At 42.2% G+C, this 17450-nt stretch overlaps 1 protein-coding gene across 3 annotated transcripts in view; it reads left to right on the top strand.

The window, feature by feature from the left end:
• The window catches only part of gripap1 (GRIP1 associated protein 1), a 41902-nt gene that overhangs the window by 13641 nt on the left and 10811 nt on the right, over positions 1-17450 (top strand). For all 3 annotated transcript variants that reach the window (XM_026155330.1, XM_026155329.1, XM_026155331.1), the window contains 9 exons: positions 4021-4155; positions 4279-4374; positions 4476-4586; positions 4848-4949; positions 5088-5201; positions 5441-5518; positions 11323-11418; positions 13740-13796; positions 14013-14112. In XM_026155330.1, the coding sequence (XP_026011115.1) occupies positions 4021-4155; positions 4279-4374; positions 4476-4586; positions 4848-4949; positions 5088-5201; positions 5441-5518; positions 11323-11418; positions 13740-13796; positions 14013-14112 (889 nt within the window). The remainder of the gene's footprint in view (positions 1-4020; positions 4156-4278; positions 4375-4475; positions 4587-4847; positions 4950-5087; positions 5202-5440; positions 5519-11322; positions 11419-13739; positions 13797-14012; positions 14113-17450) is intronic.

Genomic DNA, 17450 nt, shown 5'->3' with positions numbered 1-17450 from the left:
TCTGGGGACCCAGAACCGGTCAGTATCTGGTGTGACCACCATTTGCCTCATGCAGTGCAACACATCGTCGCATGGAGTCTATCAGATTGTCAATTGTGGCCTGTGGAATGTTGCTCCACTCCACTTCAATGGCTGTGCGAGGTTGTTGGATAGTCGTGGGAACTGGTACACGCTGTCGTATACGCCGGTCAAGCACATCCCGAACATGCTCAATGGGTGACACGTCCGGTGAGTATGCTGGCCATGCAAGGACTGGGACATTCTCAGCTGCCATCTGCCCTGAACAATGTGAACCATGATTCATCCGTGAAGCGCACACCTCTCCAACGTGCCAGACGCCATCGAATGTGAGCATTTGCCCACACAAGTCTGTTACGGCGACGAGCTGGAGTCAGGTCAAGACCCCGATGCGGACGACGGGCATCCAGTTGAGCGTCCCTGAGACGGTTTCTGACAGTTTGTGCAGAAATTGTTTGGTTGTGCAAACCAATTGTTCCAGCAGCTGTCTGGGTGGCTGGTCTCAGACGATCTTGGAGGTGAACCTGCTGGATGTGGAGGTCCTGGGCTGGTGTGGTTACACGAGGTCTGCGGTTGTGAGGCCGGTTGGATGTGCTGCCATATTCTCTGACACGCCTGTGGAGACGGCTTATGGTTGAGAAATGAACATTCAATGCACGGGCGACAGATCTGGTTGACATTCCTGCTGTCAGCATGCCAATTGCACGCTCCCTCATTGCTTGTGGCATCTGTGGCATTTTGCTGTGAGACAAAACTGCACATTCCAGGGTGGCCTTTTGTTGTGGGCAGTCTGAGGTACACCTGTGCACTACTCATGATGTCAGATCAGCATCCTGATGTGGCACACCTGTGAGGTGGGATGGATTATCTCAATATAGCAGATGTGCCCACTACCACACATTTGGACTGATTTGTGACCACTGTTTGGGAGGGATGGTTATATTGTGTATCTGGAATGAATTTTAGGTCTCTACGTCCATCCCATGGGGAATGGGAGCAGTAACAAAGGTGTTGCGTTTATATTTTTGTTCAGTGTATATGTGTATATGTATAATATGGAACACTGGATCACGCTGTGTTAATGCAAAGAAAAGCGTGTCATGCGCCGCGCATTCAGCTTCAGCTGCTTAATAGCTTCATTTACTGGTTACAGGTTAAAGACAGACAGCCCAATCAGAAAGAAGTTTAATGTTTTATATAATTCTGACCTCAAAACGCTGGTTTGAACCACTTACTGTTTTTTGTAATTGATGTCATTTCACGTGAGGTTTTGTAAATCTGACCCTGAACAGGATCATCCAGAACACTTTACTCACACACTATCAAACTGTAACTCACCTTGTAGGAGAACAGTGCTCTGGGGACTGATCTGTGCACGCTTGACCCTAGAGTAGAGCCCTCATCTAGGACCCTAACCGTAGCTTGTTTTTCTGGACTAATGTGACTCTTGAAAACTAAACTACATACTGCTGCACCGAGTGCTAACAACAGAACACTTTAGAGAGGCTTACATTAAATCTTTTGTGCAAGTGTAAAATTCAAAGCGCTTGCAGGAAACTAGATGATAGATCTGTGAGGGCTGCCCAACTAATGATGGTAGGTGGAGTTAATCTAGAATAGCTTTTTTAGAGAGAGTATCTAGAACCTGTTTGTTTATTGTAGCAGCTGTCTTTAATGTCAGTGTGGAACACGTGTTGCAGGAGAACAGTGCTCTGAGGACTAATCTGTGCGCTCTTGAACAGGTAATTATTTCCTGACTCCTCATGTAGAGTTTAGCATTAGATTGAGGTCCTGAAATGAACTTTGATTCCTAGAATCTTTTCTAGAGGCTTTTTTTAAAGATTGATCCCCTTAAAAATAAAATAACATGACTGTGTATCCTGAGTAGAATGTGTTGATGTCCTGAACCAGAAGCCTAAGTAGAGTGACTGGTTACAGTGACTGAGATTAGTTGGTTGGAGCTCCTCAAAGTAATCACGATGATCAGTTTTTCCTGCTTTCCAGCAGGTTCCTGCTTTAATTCTGATTTATGTAATGAAAATGTTGATGCTGGAGGAGGTCAGTAACCTCAGCTGTAGCTCATTAGGGTTCACATCCATGGTCCATGTTGCTTTCTTTGTTTGTGTCTAGCAAGATATATATTTGATGAAATGTACGACCTTTGGCCTGATTAGATCTGTTCGTGTTGTTCTTTGTCGTCATTCTGAAACACTTTATTTTGGAGAATAAATCAGGAACCAACTGTGTTATATGTTAGGTTTTCAGGTTACTTGGAGGGCAACATCTTCACCTTTTGATGTCTTAAATGCTTTTTAGAAAGAAAAACTCTAAATAGTGTTTGATTTTTCAGTCAGACTTTTTCCACCCAAATCCCAAGACTTGGAGAAATACTTTTTCAAAGTAAAAGTTGCATATTCTGATTGCATACTGTTGGGCCTCAGAGGTAAAGATTAGGCCTTTTGCCATTGTCCATGACATAGACCTCACCGGATTATTCATACAAATACAAAATTTTTACTTAAGTATAATTTGTGTCCTGTGACTCTTGTTTGTGTCGTCATAAACTAAAGAAAAGGTCTCATGATCATCATTGGTGTTTACGTTGGCACTTTTCGTCACGTCCATAAGAAACTGCAGGACTGAGTTGGTGCACTTGTTGTTCATAAACGAGTAACAAGTTGAAAATAGTTGAGCTTTAAAAAATCGCTGCACTCCTCAGTGTCACCACTTTAACTAAAAAAAATAAGAAGGGGCGGGATTTATGATGTCCGTACCGTCAGTGAACAAACACTGTCGCTGACGACAGTCCTGAACACTGACGAGCATGGTTTCATGAGCCAGCAACAGTTAAAGTGCTCTGATGTTCCACGTTAGCCTCAAACTGGAAGATTGATTTAGAACGGAAAATTGCAAAGAACAGTTAAGCCGGTGAAATCATTAAGTCCGATACAAAACGCACTGTAGGATTAAATACGTTCTTAAACTTAGAAACCTGGACTCAGGAGACGCTCCAAATGCTTCATCCTCTGTTCTCAGACGAAACAATCCATGTGCTGACTTACACAAATCTTTGTGTGGTTTGTAAAGCCAAAGTATACATTTACACTCTTCTCACTTAAAGTCACTGTGCTGTACACGTGAATATTCTGACTAGAAATCAAAATAACACAAAAACATTTTTCTCCCAGGAACTTTGTGATGGTAGTAAAATGTTTTTTGTGTTTCCTCTGAGACCTACACACACACACACACACACACACACACACACACACACACACACACACACACACACACTGATGTTCACACCAAACCTGGCCGTGTGGAGCTGTGCTGCTTTAGAACATGAGAGCATGACTGCTGTCAAAGAAACTGGAAATTAAAATGTATTTATCAGATTCACTGCTTTGGGTCTTACTAATGCCGGCGAGTTCGCTCTCTGAACTGGACAATGTTATGTTTAAAAAACTGAAATGAATGTTTTGAAATACCTTACAGTAAGCAAACGGATTTTTGGAAATCACCACCAGTTTAATCAGAATTAGTAGCTGAAAATTGCAGAAGTGTGCAGTGGCACAAACTCTAGAGTCTGCTTAGACAGCCATCACCGTGGTGGCTCCAAAGGGTGTAATCCTACAGCCTGAAGGGATATAAAAGAGGGTCAGCTGATGTGGGTGACCTATAGAGATGGACCTCCGACATGGATCTATATGTAGATAAATGATCTGTGTGTGGGGGTTCATGCCATTGTTATACCTAAAAGGCCAAATGATTTAATGCTACAACTTACATCTTATTTAACCTGTGGTCATTTACTGTTCTCTGCTTCATCTTTATCATCTGTCGTCATCATTCTTTTCTATCTAATATTTTCTGGCAGTTGTTATCTGTCCAGGACATTCTTGTACATGTACGTGTTTAAGTTGGACAGGTACTGCAAAGAGTCGTTCAGGAATTAAAGTGAACACTGTAAAGAGAAATAAAGTGTTTGAAATGTGTTTGTAGATCCAAACGGTGAAGACGCAGGAAATGAACCTGTTGCGAGAGCAGCAGGAGGCGCTGACGGGCGAACTGCAGCAGAGACGAACTGAACAGGAGAATCTGCTGGCTCAGAGGGATGACCTCAACTCCCAGCTGCAGGTAGATTAAACAGTGGTTTGTTTAACCTTTGGGTTTTATCTCAGCTCGTTCTGCCGATATAAACGACTCTCCAGCTGTTTGTTTACACGTGGCTTCCTGCTTCTCTCACTTTACGTCCTTCAGGAGTCGAGTTTTGCCAACAGGAAGTTGTTGGAGCAGTTAACCGAAGAAGGACAAGAGAAGGATAGACTGCTGAGAGAGCTGGACGAGGCTAAGAAGGTACACACATAAACAACAACAACACACAGAGTGCCACATGGTGTCTGTACACAAACCAGCTGAACCAGTAAACACACTTACACCTGTTTGTGTGTGAGCAGACAGCAGAGAAGAGGAAGGCCATGCTGGATGAGATGGCCATGCAGCTGAACCAGGAAAAGTCTGACCACAAGGAGGCGCTGTCAGACCTCAAACTGCAGCACGAGAAAGAGGCGAGTGGCCATGGATCTGCTGCTTTTAATGGCTTTTATCCATCACAGTTTTCATGTCTTCTTTGTTTGGTTTCTCTATATAGTTTCTTTGCTTTGAATTATCGCTGATCTGTTTTTGTTTGTGTGGTTTTTAGTTTTTAAAATGTGCAAAAATAAAGAAAAGCCACAAATTTTCATCAGATTTAGTGAATTCTTTTTGCTTTTGTCTCTTCTCTGTATTCCCTGACTCATTTTCTTCTTCTGTCTCCTCCTCTCTTTCAGGTTCTTGCAGTGAGGGCTCGATACGAGAAGGAGCTCAGAGGACTTCATGAAGACAAGAATCGCTCTGAGGAAGAAATCCGACAGCAGCTTAGAGATGAAAAGGTAAAGAGGCACGCAGGAGGTGAAAGTGGGTAAGGAGACAAAAGAAAACTCCTGATGTGTGTCTTCCAGATGTCTCGTATAACACGAGCAGCAGAGTCGTTATCGCACAAGTTCACGATACGCTTTGTGAGTTTTCAGGCTCGGACGAAGGAGCTGGAGGGTTTACAGCCCCGAGTGGAGGAGCTGCTGAGTCAGGTCCAGTCCATGGAGGGAGCCAAAGGATGGTTCGAGAGACGGCTCAAAGAGGCTGAGGTCAGTATCTGCTGAGTGCTGGCTGGTCACCCTATAAACCAGCGGTACTTTTCCGCCAATTCGTCCTCCAAATCCTCCGTAGTTTAAAGGTCGAGTTTGCACATTTGCATCATTATTTTAAAGTGAAAATGCCAACATTTACAGTTTTTAGCTTCTCGGCTGAGCAGATTCTGAGTTCCTTTGATTCCAAGTGTTCCTCTGTGACTGACTGTACTTTATCTGTCTGCTGATGCGAGCAGGAGAATATAGAGAAGAACAATCTGCAACATCAGGAGGAAATCAAGCAGCTGTGGAAAGAACACAAACTTCAGCTGGAGGTACACACACACACACACACTTTCATTTTGTTTTATTTAATCAGGTAAAGGTGTCACTGAGAAGAGTAATGTGTTTTCTGTGAGCACAGAATGAAAGCCGGTGTTATAAGAACAAAAGCAGACAACAGACGATGACTGTCACACTTGATGAGATTACACACATTAAAGCGAGCACAGAAACATTGATTAACAGATCCTGTAGAAGTGACTTAAACTCAGCAGCAGTAATCAGCTCTGACAGTTTCACCTCCGTCTCTACTTCGCCTCAGGAAAAAGATGCTGAAAAGATGCCGAGACTGTCTTCACTCAACATTTTATAGATGTCGCTTCTTTATGTTCAGCACAGTTGAGGAAGATCATCTTGGGGTGGAGTTACAAACATGTATAAAAGTCACTCGATTGAAATGACGGACAAGAAAAGCTCCTTATATCCAACCGTCACACCTTTGACAGGCGTTAGGTCAATTTTCAGGCACTGTGTCAGTTTTTCTGTTTATCATCAGTAAACTGTGTTTTATCATAACCCACTGCATAACCGTTCCTTTGCATAACATTACGTTTCCTCCTGTAGCCTGTCTGGTAGAATAATCATGTCTCTCTAAACTCCAAATGGAGGATTTGTAACAAGAAAAGTAATGAATACAGTGAGCTGTGTTTAACATTTTGCTCCATTTGCATTTATTTTATCTAATCAGTTGAACTCCTCGACTAAACTGCTGAGCAGTAATGTGGATGAGATGATATCAAACCCAAACTGCCTGCTGCACACCTGTGAACTATAAAAATACAATTTCCCATCTTAGTAGTTATTATGGATATTTTCTTCTAGGAGATATTGTGCTATTTATCCCAGCGTGTTGGTCTCATGGACCCAGAATACACACACCATGTATGCAACGGTTTTAAACTGGATTCCTGTGTGCATACGTGCAGTGATTGGCCTCCTGCATTAGTGCACAGCCTGTAGTAAGACAGTCGCTTCAATCACTTCACAGCGATGTCGCAAACCTGCTGTTCAGTTACGGAGATCTGACGGGCTTCAGAGGTTTGAAATGCAGATACAACTGCAGAGCCGGGCTCAGCTAAACCTGCTCTCTGAGACACACAGCAGTGGTGCATCAGAGAACCGTGCAATGATTTGTGTGATTGCTTCCCAGCATGCACTGGGACAGAGGATTTATCATAATTTTTCATGTGTTAGTGTGCTCTGTAGTGTTTCCACAAGTGATGCTTTCCTCTGTGATTTTTTTTTTTTGGTCCCCATGACTGCATGAAACATTGATAATCTGGTGAGACATATGCAGTTTAATTAATGACTCGTGCTAATCAGCACACATTTAATTTGTCAGAGAATCGGTTACATTTCTGTGCAGAATGAGATGAAATGATACAGAATCTGTAGCTGGTTTAATAGTAATTCACTTTAGTTCAGTCTTATTTATATAGTAAAGCTCCAATTCACAACAGCAGTCATGTCAAGGTGCTTTAGTTAGATTAAGAAGCCTGAACTCCAATATAGGAGAGAAGACCCCATCAGTCAGACCAACCTCTATGAGCAACCCCCAGCAGAACCAGGCTCAGGGCTGGGCAGCCATGTACTATGATCAGTCAAGCAGTGAGGGGGAAAACAGGAACAAAAGGGATAGAAAGCTGAGAACAAAATATAAACTACAGGAGAGAAAAGGCACAAGATGAGGGCTTGCAGTAGTGGGATATAATATCCATGGAGAGTGGATGTGGAGAAAAGTGCTGTTTCTTGGGCCATGAGCAGGACTAAGGGATGGTTGAGGGTCAGCTGATCCAGCCCTACCTAAAAGTTTTATCAAAAAGGAAAGTTTGACGCCTGTTTCTGAAAAGTTGAGAGAATCTCGTCTCCCAAATGTACAGGAACAACTGAAGGCTCTGCCTCCATCCACAGAGCACAGGCAAGGCTGCAGTCTGAGAGCGATGTGATGTGAGATGGTGGCGCTTGATCATTCATGCCTTTGTATGTGAGAAGAAGTGTTGTAAATTAAATTCTGGATCTAACAGGAAGCCAATAAAGATGAGCTAATGCAGGAGAAATATGATCTCTCTTTCTGGTTCCTGTCAGTACTCAGACTGTGGCCTTTCTGATCAACTGAAATCTTTCAGGGAGCTTTAGAACGGCCTGCTGATAAGAATTGTAGTATTTCAGCCTAGAAAAATCAAATGCATAGACAATTTTTTCAGTAATTGTGACCTCTTAACAGTTGCACTTTTGAAGCTTCTACGGAGGCTTGAAATCATTTCTGAATGTTAAACTGCAGCTCAGGTGAAGACGGAGCATCCGCGTCCAGAACAAGACGTTTCAGAAGGCGCCTCTATAAATATCAACACTTGTGTGCGTGTGTGTAGACAGGCACACAGTGCGTGTAGGCATGTACGTTTGTGTGTGCGCTCTAATTGAAAACGTTTCTAATTAAAGCGTAGTTGTCTCCATGGTAACTTGGAGAGGTTAAGCTGTGTTAACAGCCGATCAGAGTGGAGGCGGCTCATGTGAACGCTGACAGTCTGCTGCAGACACCCTGAACGCTTCACGCCATCTGTCAGCAGGACGGAGTTCAGCTTGTTGTTCAGCGCCGTGATTCTCGTTTCCACACTGACCCGTCGTCGTGGTGCACTCACAGCACAAAGACGAGGCTTTGTTTACAGCGTGCGACGAGTGGATACCGCTCGACGCGGTGGTGTTTGTTTCCAGTCTTGAAGCTGATTGATTTTGTTTGCAGTGTTTACAGACATCTCTGTTGTGAAACGAGGATGGATGGAGGGCGCTTTTTGGATCGCGCTGCTGTAATTGGTCACTGTGACACACTGTCAGTATTAAGAAGCACTGGATTAGCTCTGTCAACACTGTTTCTAGAAGAGTTTTGTAAATGAAATGGCTCCACTAAACAGACAAAAGATGCTGAGATTTTTAAACGTTGCAGATGTTTGTTGTTATTGATGTAAGGTGATGTGATGGGCCGCCAGGCTGCGTACAAGTTCAAATAATCCAAACATAAACACTAAATGTAATTTGCAGCTAAAACAAAGACTGAAAGGAGAGCGCTTGCCACCTGCTCTGATTCCTGCAGTGGATATAAACACACTTAGTGTACAGAACTCCACAAAGACTAACTGAAAGGAGTAAAGACCCAAATATTAACACAGTCTGATTGTGGCTACAGCTTGTGGAGATACAGAAATGCTGCCATATAACCTGCATCATTATAATTTCATTAATAACATTCTTTACAGCATTATTTCATCTAATAATATTTCTCACAGTATTGATACTGCATTACAGTTGTTTATTGAAGATGTTCATTTGAGGATCCTTCCATTATGTTAACTTTTATTACAAGTACGGTCAGAAGTATTTTATACACATTGCATATTTGTGCTTATTTCGAGTTGATGTTCGGTTCATTAAGGGTCTTAAGCTTCACTGGCGTGACTCTCCAGGTGATACATGCTGAGGGAAACCAGAACATAGAAGGATAACTGCAATGCATGCTCACAGTACATATAACACATATAATCTAGGAATATGTCCAGCCTGAGGCCTTAACTCATTTGGTGTCTTAATATATTTTATTCTACTTGGTAACAGACGATCAGAGTCAATAATCAGCCTCAGAGACCCTGAGGGCTTGAAGTTTATTACCTTGTATGGAAGGTGTTATAGAAAAGAGAAGTTCTATGTCTGTTTATAGGCATTAAAGATGTATGATTAACTGTGACTAATGTCTGGAACCTATTTTAATCTGTCATTGACGCCATGGGGGGGCGTGTACCCCACTGCTTTATAAGTGTCCACAACATGTATTTTGGTCAGAAGACATAGGCTGATGTTTTCTCCGGGCTGTTAATAAACTCATCGTTTGATTGCACTCTTCTGGGGCTTCCGTGGTTTGTCTCACTGCTCTACATTGATTGATTTCGCGACAAGCTCCATATGTGGTTACCATTCGAGTCTCATAACCAATAATAATTCTCATTACTGATGAGCGTAATTATTGGTTATCAGTAACGAGCCCTTTCAGCAGATTAGATGACCACGGTGATCGTGTATACGTCTGTGAGAAAGTCTCTCCTCAGAGACCTGCTGCACTGATTAGTTTGTCTGCGTGTGCGTGTGTGTTTTATCTGCTGGATAACAGCCTGGTACTGAAACCAGAGTGAGGAAACTTAATAGGAAAAGTTAATTAATGATGGAAGAAGTCTAATTAGAGGGCAGGTCAGGTCCCGGGCAGGTGCTCCACGTGTCGGGGGTTTGAGTTTCAGCCGTCACATGTCGTTTCCTGTCTTCGTTCCTGAACATCAATGCTAAGGTTTGTTAAACCGAACGTTAAATAGCAAATTAAAAATAATCAGTTCACCCTGTTCTCTCCAGTTACATCAGAACATGCTGAAAAAAATAGCTGATTGTTCATAAACCTTAAAGCACACGAGTCCTGCAGCCTGATTTTACAAATTTAAATCACTCAAACTGCTCGAAGCATTCTGTTTGTAAACGCTGTTCACCATATCTAATCATCTGCATGAAAATACTTTTTTTCCGATGTTATAAATTATATCTTGTAATATGTTCACCTGATGCACACAGTTATAATAAAAAAAATGATAGTTTGGAAGAAATTAAGTCAAAATTATAGAGGCTGGAGAAGCAGGTATTTAAATGCAAGTCTTATCTCTTATTCCACAAGGCTTAATCCTGGAATTCAGGTGTTTTAATTCCCATTGCTACAGATGTGTAAAATCAAACACTTAGCCATGAAGTCTGCTTTCTTTTGTAAAAGAATGGGTCACTCTTAAGATCCTGCTGAAGTTAGGAGTGGTACCGTAACAGGATGCCACTGTTGCAAAACAGTTTGTGAAGTTTCTTCAGTCCCAGATGTTCCACGATCAGCTGTCAGTGGTGTTATTTCAAAAGTGGCCGACCACAGAAAGCTACCAAGGGGAGCCATCAACCAAAATGATGAAGAGTCTCCAGCGCTCTGCTGACTCAGTAGCTGCAGAGCTCCAAGCCTCCTCTGGCTTTAACATCAGCACAAAAGCTTTGCACCGGGAGCTTCATGCCAAGGGTCTCTGTGGTCGAGCAGCTCCTGCAGGTGTAATGTGTAGGTGGCTCAGGGTTTTTGTCCACATGCTGTACTTCTTGTAAATTTCTGTATTTCCAATCTTCCAAAATAACTAATGCAATTAAATCGAGTATGAAAAACTGTGTCAGTGCCCTTATGTCTAAAACATCTGTGTGCTGCAATGAAGAGGGAACAGCTGGCAGGTCATCAATGGCATATTTTTATTTACAGTAGCATCCTGTAAGAAAGCAAAGAATAAACAAGTTTTCTTACAAAATGAGTTTAAAACCTGCAGTTTAGAGTTTTTATTATTATTTGTGATTTTTTTTTTAAATAAATAATGTCATACATCTCAGTAAAGTCTCAGAGCTTCTCTCCCACCACGTGGTGAGCTGTTGATAGAGGTGTAAGACGTTACAGGGAATTAACAGACTCTTGTTTTCCTCCAGAATGACATTTCCCCCTCCCTCTGTCAGGTGAGCGGCTACAGCCTGCAGATGTTTTTAATGTAGATTTTAGTCTAATTAATTAGCGGCAGAAGATTAGAAGGGAATTAAAAGCAGTTTCCTTTTTCAAATTAATCTGTGTCAGATGGATTAAGAGCATGGGGGCATCGCTGGAGGTGCAAATGTAGCTTGTTTAAATGTTTTTCGCCGCATTTCTCCTCCAGATGTTTGAGCTGCTGAACGAAATCCTGATGTGTCGCTTTGTGTCCTGCAGGAGAAGCAGTCAGAGATGGAGAAACTGAAGCAGCAGCTGGTGGAGGTGGAGAAGCAGAGGGAGGAGCACGGGGACACCATCGGGAAACTCAAACAGGTAATAGCTTTGTATCAGAGCTGATATATCTCGTTCCTCCAGTGTCCAAAGACTGCAAACTTTAATTCAGACCCACTCACACGGTTCTGTCTACGAGACCAAATGTGGTTTAATACGCCGCTGTAAATAGTCCCTTATAGTCCTTTTCCTACTGTTTATAATGATAGAACAGAGAGCAGCTTTTAGGAGCTTTATAAAAATGGAACTACATTTGTGATTTTTCGTTTTTTTTGTAAATAAAGGTTGATGTTTACAGTATGAACCAGCGGGCTGAGACCATACACTGTATGTACAAGATGGACATAAACAGACACAAATACCTGCTGTTTCATATGCAAGTAAAATGCTATGAGAAACAAACATAACAGAAATTAATACTCGTAAATTTAAATTGATTAATTTGTTTTTTAATTTGTCAGAAGCAGGTAGCACGGTGGGATGGTGATTAGCACTGGTCCCTTTGGGTTCTCCAGCTTCCTCTCACAGTCCAAAGACATGCAGTTAGTGGGGTTAGATGAAGTGGTGGTTCTAAACGGCCCATTCAATTAGATTTGAATCGGGGAAATTTTGCCTCAGACAGTCAGAAATATTATAATTCTGATCATGCATCAGTACATTTCCATATTTTTATATTTATAAAAAGAAAGCTGAGACTTGTGAGACTTTATCAAAGGTGTGAGCATCACAGCAGAGGCCTTTGTGTCAAAGTAGCTGAGGATGAAACAGAAAAACATGAAGGAGATTTTCCTGGCCTGAGATTTTATACAAATATTCTGCAGTCGATCAAAAACGGAGCAAAACCATTAATCAACATATGAACGTGACCTGATGCTGCTGAAGTGAAGCAGAGCAAAGTTACAGAGGTATATTTAAAAATCGAGTCAGGATTTTAATGAATCGATATCACGTTATCCAAGCTAGAATCGATTTTAATCAATAAATTGATTATCAACACCCACCCCTACACAGGAGCTGTCAATCATGAGTCTCTGCCCCGCCCCTCCCCCTTCTTACATACACTTCTTAATAAATGACAAAGAATTTTACAATAAGAAATTAATAATACACAAATACATTTACTTATTTATTTCTAGCCTTTCGAATGCTCTTTAAATCATTGTAACTCCGGTAACCTTTGTGCTACAGACAAAATTCCAAGGTGAGCTTTTCAGGGATCACAAAGCATTCACAACGCACTGCTGTCTGAACACGGGCAGGAAAATCCGTTCTGCCGAGACTTGAGTAGGTACGCTTAACGTTAGCGCTGCTGCTCATCTTTTTTGAGCTAGAGAGAAAATTCAGAATTCTAAAACAAGTCTATCACTGTATGATACTTGGATGATAAAGGGTGAAACACTTCTACAAGAACAAAGCAAAGAACATGATAAAAAGAAACAATAATGAGGAGACACAACGGGATCGAAAACATGGCCACACCAAAGATTCACAAAAGCCTTTTAAAAGAGAAAATTTAAAGACGAGATTTTAAAAGAGTATTTTGGTGTGAAGGGGCAGACGGTTCCACAGTTTAGGAGTCCTAATGGAAAAAGCCGATCACCTTTACTAGGATTTCTCCCAGCAGAGCTGAAGTGGTCTGCAGCACTGCAGCAAAGCTTTGAGCAGGTCCTCTGAAAGGTCTTTACATGGTTGATGCAGCGGCCCACGCTAGAGATAAAAGGAAACGGTCCCTTTGAGGCCGAGGTTTTTAACCTTTACAAATGTGTCACTTTGAACCCAGGAACTGTGGACCTGTTTAAAAAGCACCAAAATCTGTTTACTCTTCTCTTTGTTTATTCACCCAGCTTATGTGTTTTAGTGTCTGCCTTTAGCGTCACCCTCCCTTTATGCTGTGTGGAGGTGCGAGCGTCTGTTTAGCTTGGTGTTTGCACGATGCTCTGCAGATCACAGCACAGAATTTGTGGGCCAAAATGTTAAGGAACCAAAATAATTTGCTGAGCAGATTTAAAATCAGCTACAGGCTTGCTTTCACTTTGACATGGTTCTGGCTGGTGTCTGTGTTTTTGCTGGTTTGGGTTTTTTTTCGTGTTTAATAATTTCATCAATCGTGACTGCAGATGAAAATGTCCATTTTAAGCTAGATCTGGCACGTTTACAGTATGGACCCAGGTGTTCATGTTTGGTATTGTGCATTTTTTTTAATAGTATAAAATGCCCTGAAAAAGTCAGAAAATATAATGTCTGACAAACAGAAGCAGTAAATTCTCAGTTCAGGAAATGTTTCTGGCGTTTTTACTTTGGAAATGAACTAGAACGATCAGAGTAACTGACAGTGATGTCTCTGACCTGCTTTCTTTGTTTAGGAGATAAAGGACACTGTGGACGGTCAGAGGATTCTTGAGAAGAAGGGAAGCGCAGCGGTAAGTTTACTGTTTATCTGACTGATGCTGCCAGAGACAAAGAGACGGATGGACTGTGTGAGTGACAGACGCAGACTGATGAACCGATACTGCAAGACGAGAATCTGAATAGCAATGAGAAAGGAAAAATATTTAGCAGAGTAATTTGAGAGCAGTGGTGCATGGAAAATAATAATTAGAAAATAAACCTGTGTGTGTGTGTGTGTGTGTGTGTAGCTGAAGGATTTGAAGCGGCAGCTGCAGCTGGAGAGGAAGCGAGCAGACAAACTGCAGGAGAGGCTCCAGGAGATTCTGACCAACAGCAAAACCAGGACAGGTACTGTACGCACCCCGAACTGTGATGCTGTCCTCACGTCTGCATGCCCCTACGTTTAGTTAAATGCTGGTATTGTCTGTTCATTCTTCAGTCCCACTGACGCAACATCAGCTTCAGAGTCTGAAAACCTTTAATCTGTTTCCTCTCATTCGGTGAAATGGTCAATTTTCCCATCAGGATTTACAAAACCAGAAAGAAGCCCCACCTATTTGCTCTGGTAGTTGCTGTTAGCAGGGCAACCAATTAGAGGCTTAAACAGTGTGACGGGGAGGCTGTGGCTCAGGAAGTAGAACAGGTCATCTGTTAATCGTAAGGTTGGTGGTTCTCTCCATGGCTGCTCTGATCTGCGTGCCAAAGATACTGTAGTTGCTGAGTTGCTCCTGATGCATTTGTTGGAGTGTGGAAGTTAAATAGAAAGGCCTTGGATATAGAAAAATGATATGTGAATGTGTGAATGGGTGAATGAGACATGTTGTATAAAGCTTTGTGCCTAGTATAAATGTGCTGTACAAGAGCCAGTCCACTTGCAACCACGCAAGGGAGAGAGTGCAAGCTCCACACAGAAAGACCGAAGGTGGCTGTGGATTTGAGTCCAGGAGCATCTCGCTGACAGGGAGGTGACCGTGCTAACCACTGTGCTCCTGTGCTGCCTTGTAGTACACTTTAAAAGGAAACTATGGAGCTTGATATGTGCGTACATTTTTTTTTGTTCATAGCACTGCTGTCTATCGTTACCGATTCTCTTTCATGTGCACATTATGCTCAGAATCGCCCTTTTTCACAGAACAGATGTTAAGTAAGCAGCCCGTAGTTTTAAAAGGTGAGTCTTCTGTGGAGTAACACATGTACATTACATGGAGACTTCAACATTATTGTATGCCTCCAGGCTCAGGATGTTTTGAAAGGAAAAAACTGCCCCCTTGGTGTAAATAAGGTTTTTGATGACGATTTGATAAATTCTAATAATAGCTTTTTAAAAATGAGTCTACGTAGGTTTGTCCTGATTTATGCCTGTAATTGTTAAAAACGTTCCAGTAAAAAAACTAAAAGTCATCACAGAGATGCCTCAGGACACAATGTACAAGATTATGCTGACGTCTGCTGCTGACGAAACATTCACAAACACAGGGTATATGAGAAGCATGAAACATGTTGACACCATACCTGAAGTCATGTCACAGTTATTAGGTGTCGTTTCAGTAACAGTGGTCCAAGCTTTTGCTCGATGATACACTTGTCACAATCATGCCTCCAACCAATGAGCCAAGAGCTTTGTGCTCATGCAGCACAAGTTCATCCATGATCATCAGCATCTGTGCTGGAGGCTGGAGCCCTGGATGGCAATCAGTCGGTGTCTAAAGCAGGCGACCCACTTATCCTGGAAGAGCTGGGCATTTTAAAACCAGTTTCATGTCCTGTAAAACACCTGGTGTGATGTGCTCTGGATGGGAAACTCTGTTCCTCTCTCGAGTAATCTGTAGACATTAGCACTGCATGTTTCTGCAGGTTATCGATTGCTGCACACTTAGAGCTCCATAAAGCTGAACCTGACGGGACTCTGAAACTTAGAGGTAGAGGACGTAAATCCCCGAACAGGATGGTGCTCCCATTTAAATACTCCAGGAAGGAGAGACAGCAGTTTTGGGTGTGTGTGTGTGTGTGTGTGTGTGTGTGTGTGTGTGTGTGTGTGTGTGTGTGTGTGAGGCCAAGATGTGATTGTAACGTGACCAGTCCGATAATAAGCGGCATGCTAGCCCTGCGTCAGGAGGTTCTGGCTCAGTCCGGAACCTCCTGCTTAATATTTAATGGAGCGCTCTGGTTCCCAGAGCTGAGCTGGACACACTGGCGTCTGCTGGCAAAACACAAGCAAATACACACACAACCAAAACACTTCTTGCCCACACCTGCATCAAATGGAATTTTGAAAGTTTTAACTTTTTCCACTTAATATTATTTAAATGTTATTCTTTTATTGCATATTTTCTTATTCTCTGGTGCTTATTTAGCAGACTCTCTGTTGTCACACACAAACACACACACACTCTCAGTTGGAGCGGTGCAGGGTAGTTCTGAGCTTCATGTATAATCTATGAGCAGTGCTGAATGTTTAAAAGCCTCTTCTGCACAAACCTGAGAATCAGACATTTTAAAGTAGCTACTTATCCATCTCTCCCAGTACCTGCCTTATAGGGACGTCCCAGTGCCTTAAAGGGGCAGTTTGTCGTTTTAACAGGACAGCGTGCTGCTTTAAAAGTGACAGTCCACGGTCTTAATGGTAAAGTGGGATGTCTTATAGAGACAGTTCATTGCCTTGGACAATAAAGGGACAGCCTGAAGGGTCGGCCAGTTGCCTTAAAAGGACATCCTTAAAGGAGTGACTTTGTCCTTTAAAGGGACAGTTCTCTCACTGCTGTCTTACTTGGACAACTTGCTGCTTTAAAAACACAGTTTCACTGCCGTAAACAGACAGCTTACTACCTCAAAGCAACAATCACACTCTTACAGGAACAGCCCACATTTAAATGGGCAGCTTACTGCCTTAAAGGGCTGTTTGCATTCCTACAGAAACGGCTTGCTGCTTTAAAAGGATGTCCACATTTTTTTAAAAAGATTGTTTGACAGTCCAGCAGCTTAACAGAGCAGTTTGCTTTCTGAAAGCAATAACAGCCTTTATTGCCATAAATAGGTCTTATATGAACAGGAGGCTTTAAAATGATGTTCATATACTAAAAGGAATAGTCTTGGTCTTTAAATGGACTGTCCACATGCTTAACATGGTGGTCCAGTATCTTACAGGAACACTGTGGTGTTTTTAAAGACAGTTTTCTGCCATAAACGGCAACTTGCCACTTTCAAACAACAGTCTTAAAGGGGCAGTGTACGTTTTAATAGACAACTTACTGCCTTTAAGGGATGTTTGCAATTCTAAAGAGACGGCTTTCTGCTTTCAAAGAACGTATGCTCTCTTAAAAGGTATATTCACCAATCCACTGCTTAAAGGGATCATTTATTGCCATAAATAGACCTTATGTTACTGCTGTGCTTTGAACAGTGTCCTGCTTTAAGCACACTGAAGAAGAAAAGAATCAAGATGTTGCAATGCTCCAGTCCATGTCCAGACCTCAGCCGGATTATAATGCTCTGTCAGGACCTTAAGACAGTTGTGGGAACATGAACGCCCACAAACCTCAATGAACTGAAGCAAGGTTGAGTGGGCCAAAATTCTTCCCCAGTGATGTGAGAGACTGATGAAGTCATATAGATGCTGCTAAAAGTGTTTCTACGAGCTACTGAAACATGGAGTGTTCTTAATTTCTCACAGGACTGAACAGACTCAA

The sequence above is a fragment of the Astatotilapia calliptera genome, chromosome 20 (assembly GCF_900246225.1).
Source record: "Astatotilapia calliptera chromosome 20, fAstCal1.2, whole genome shotgun sequence".
Lineage (NCBI taxonomy): Eukaryota > Metazoa > Chordata > Actinopteri > Cichliformes > Cichlidae > Astatotilapia > Astatotilapia calliptera.
This window is presented reverse-complemented; position numbering and strand designations above follow the sequence as displayed.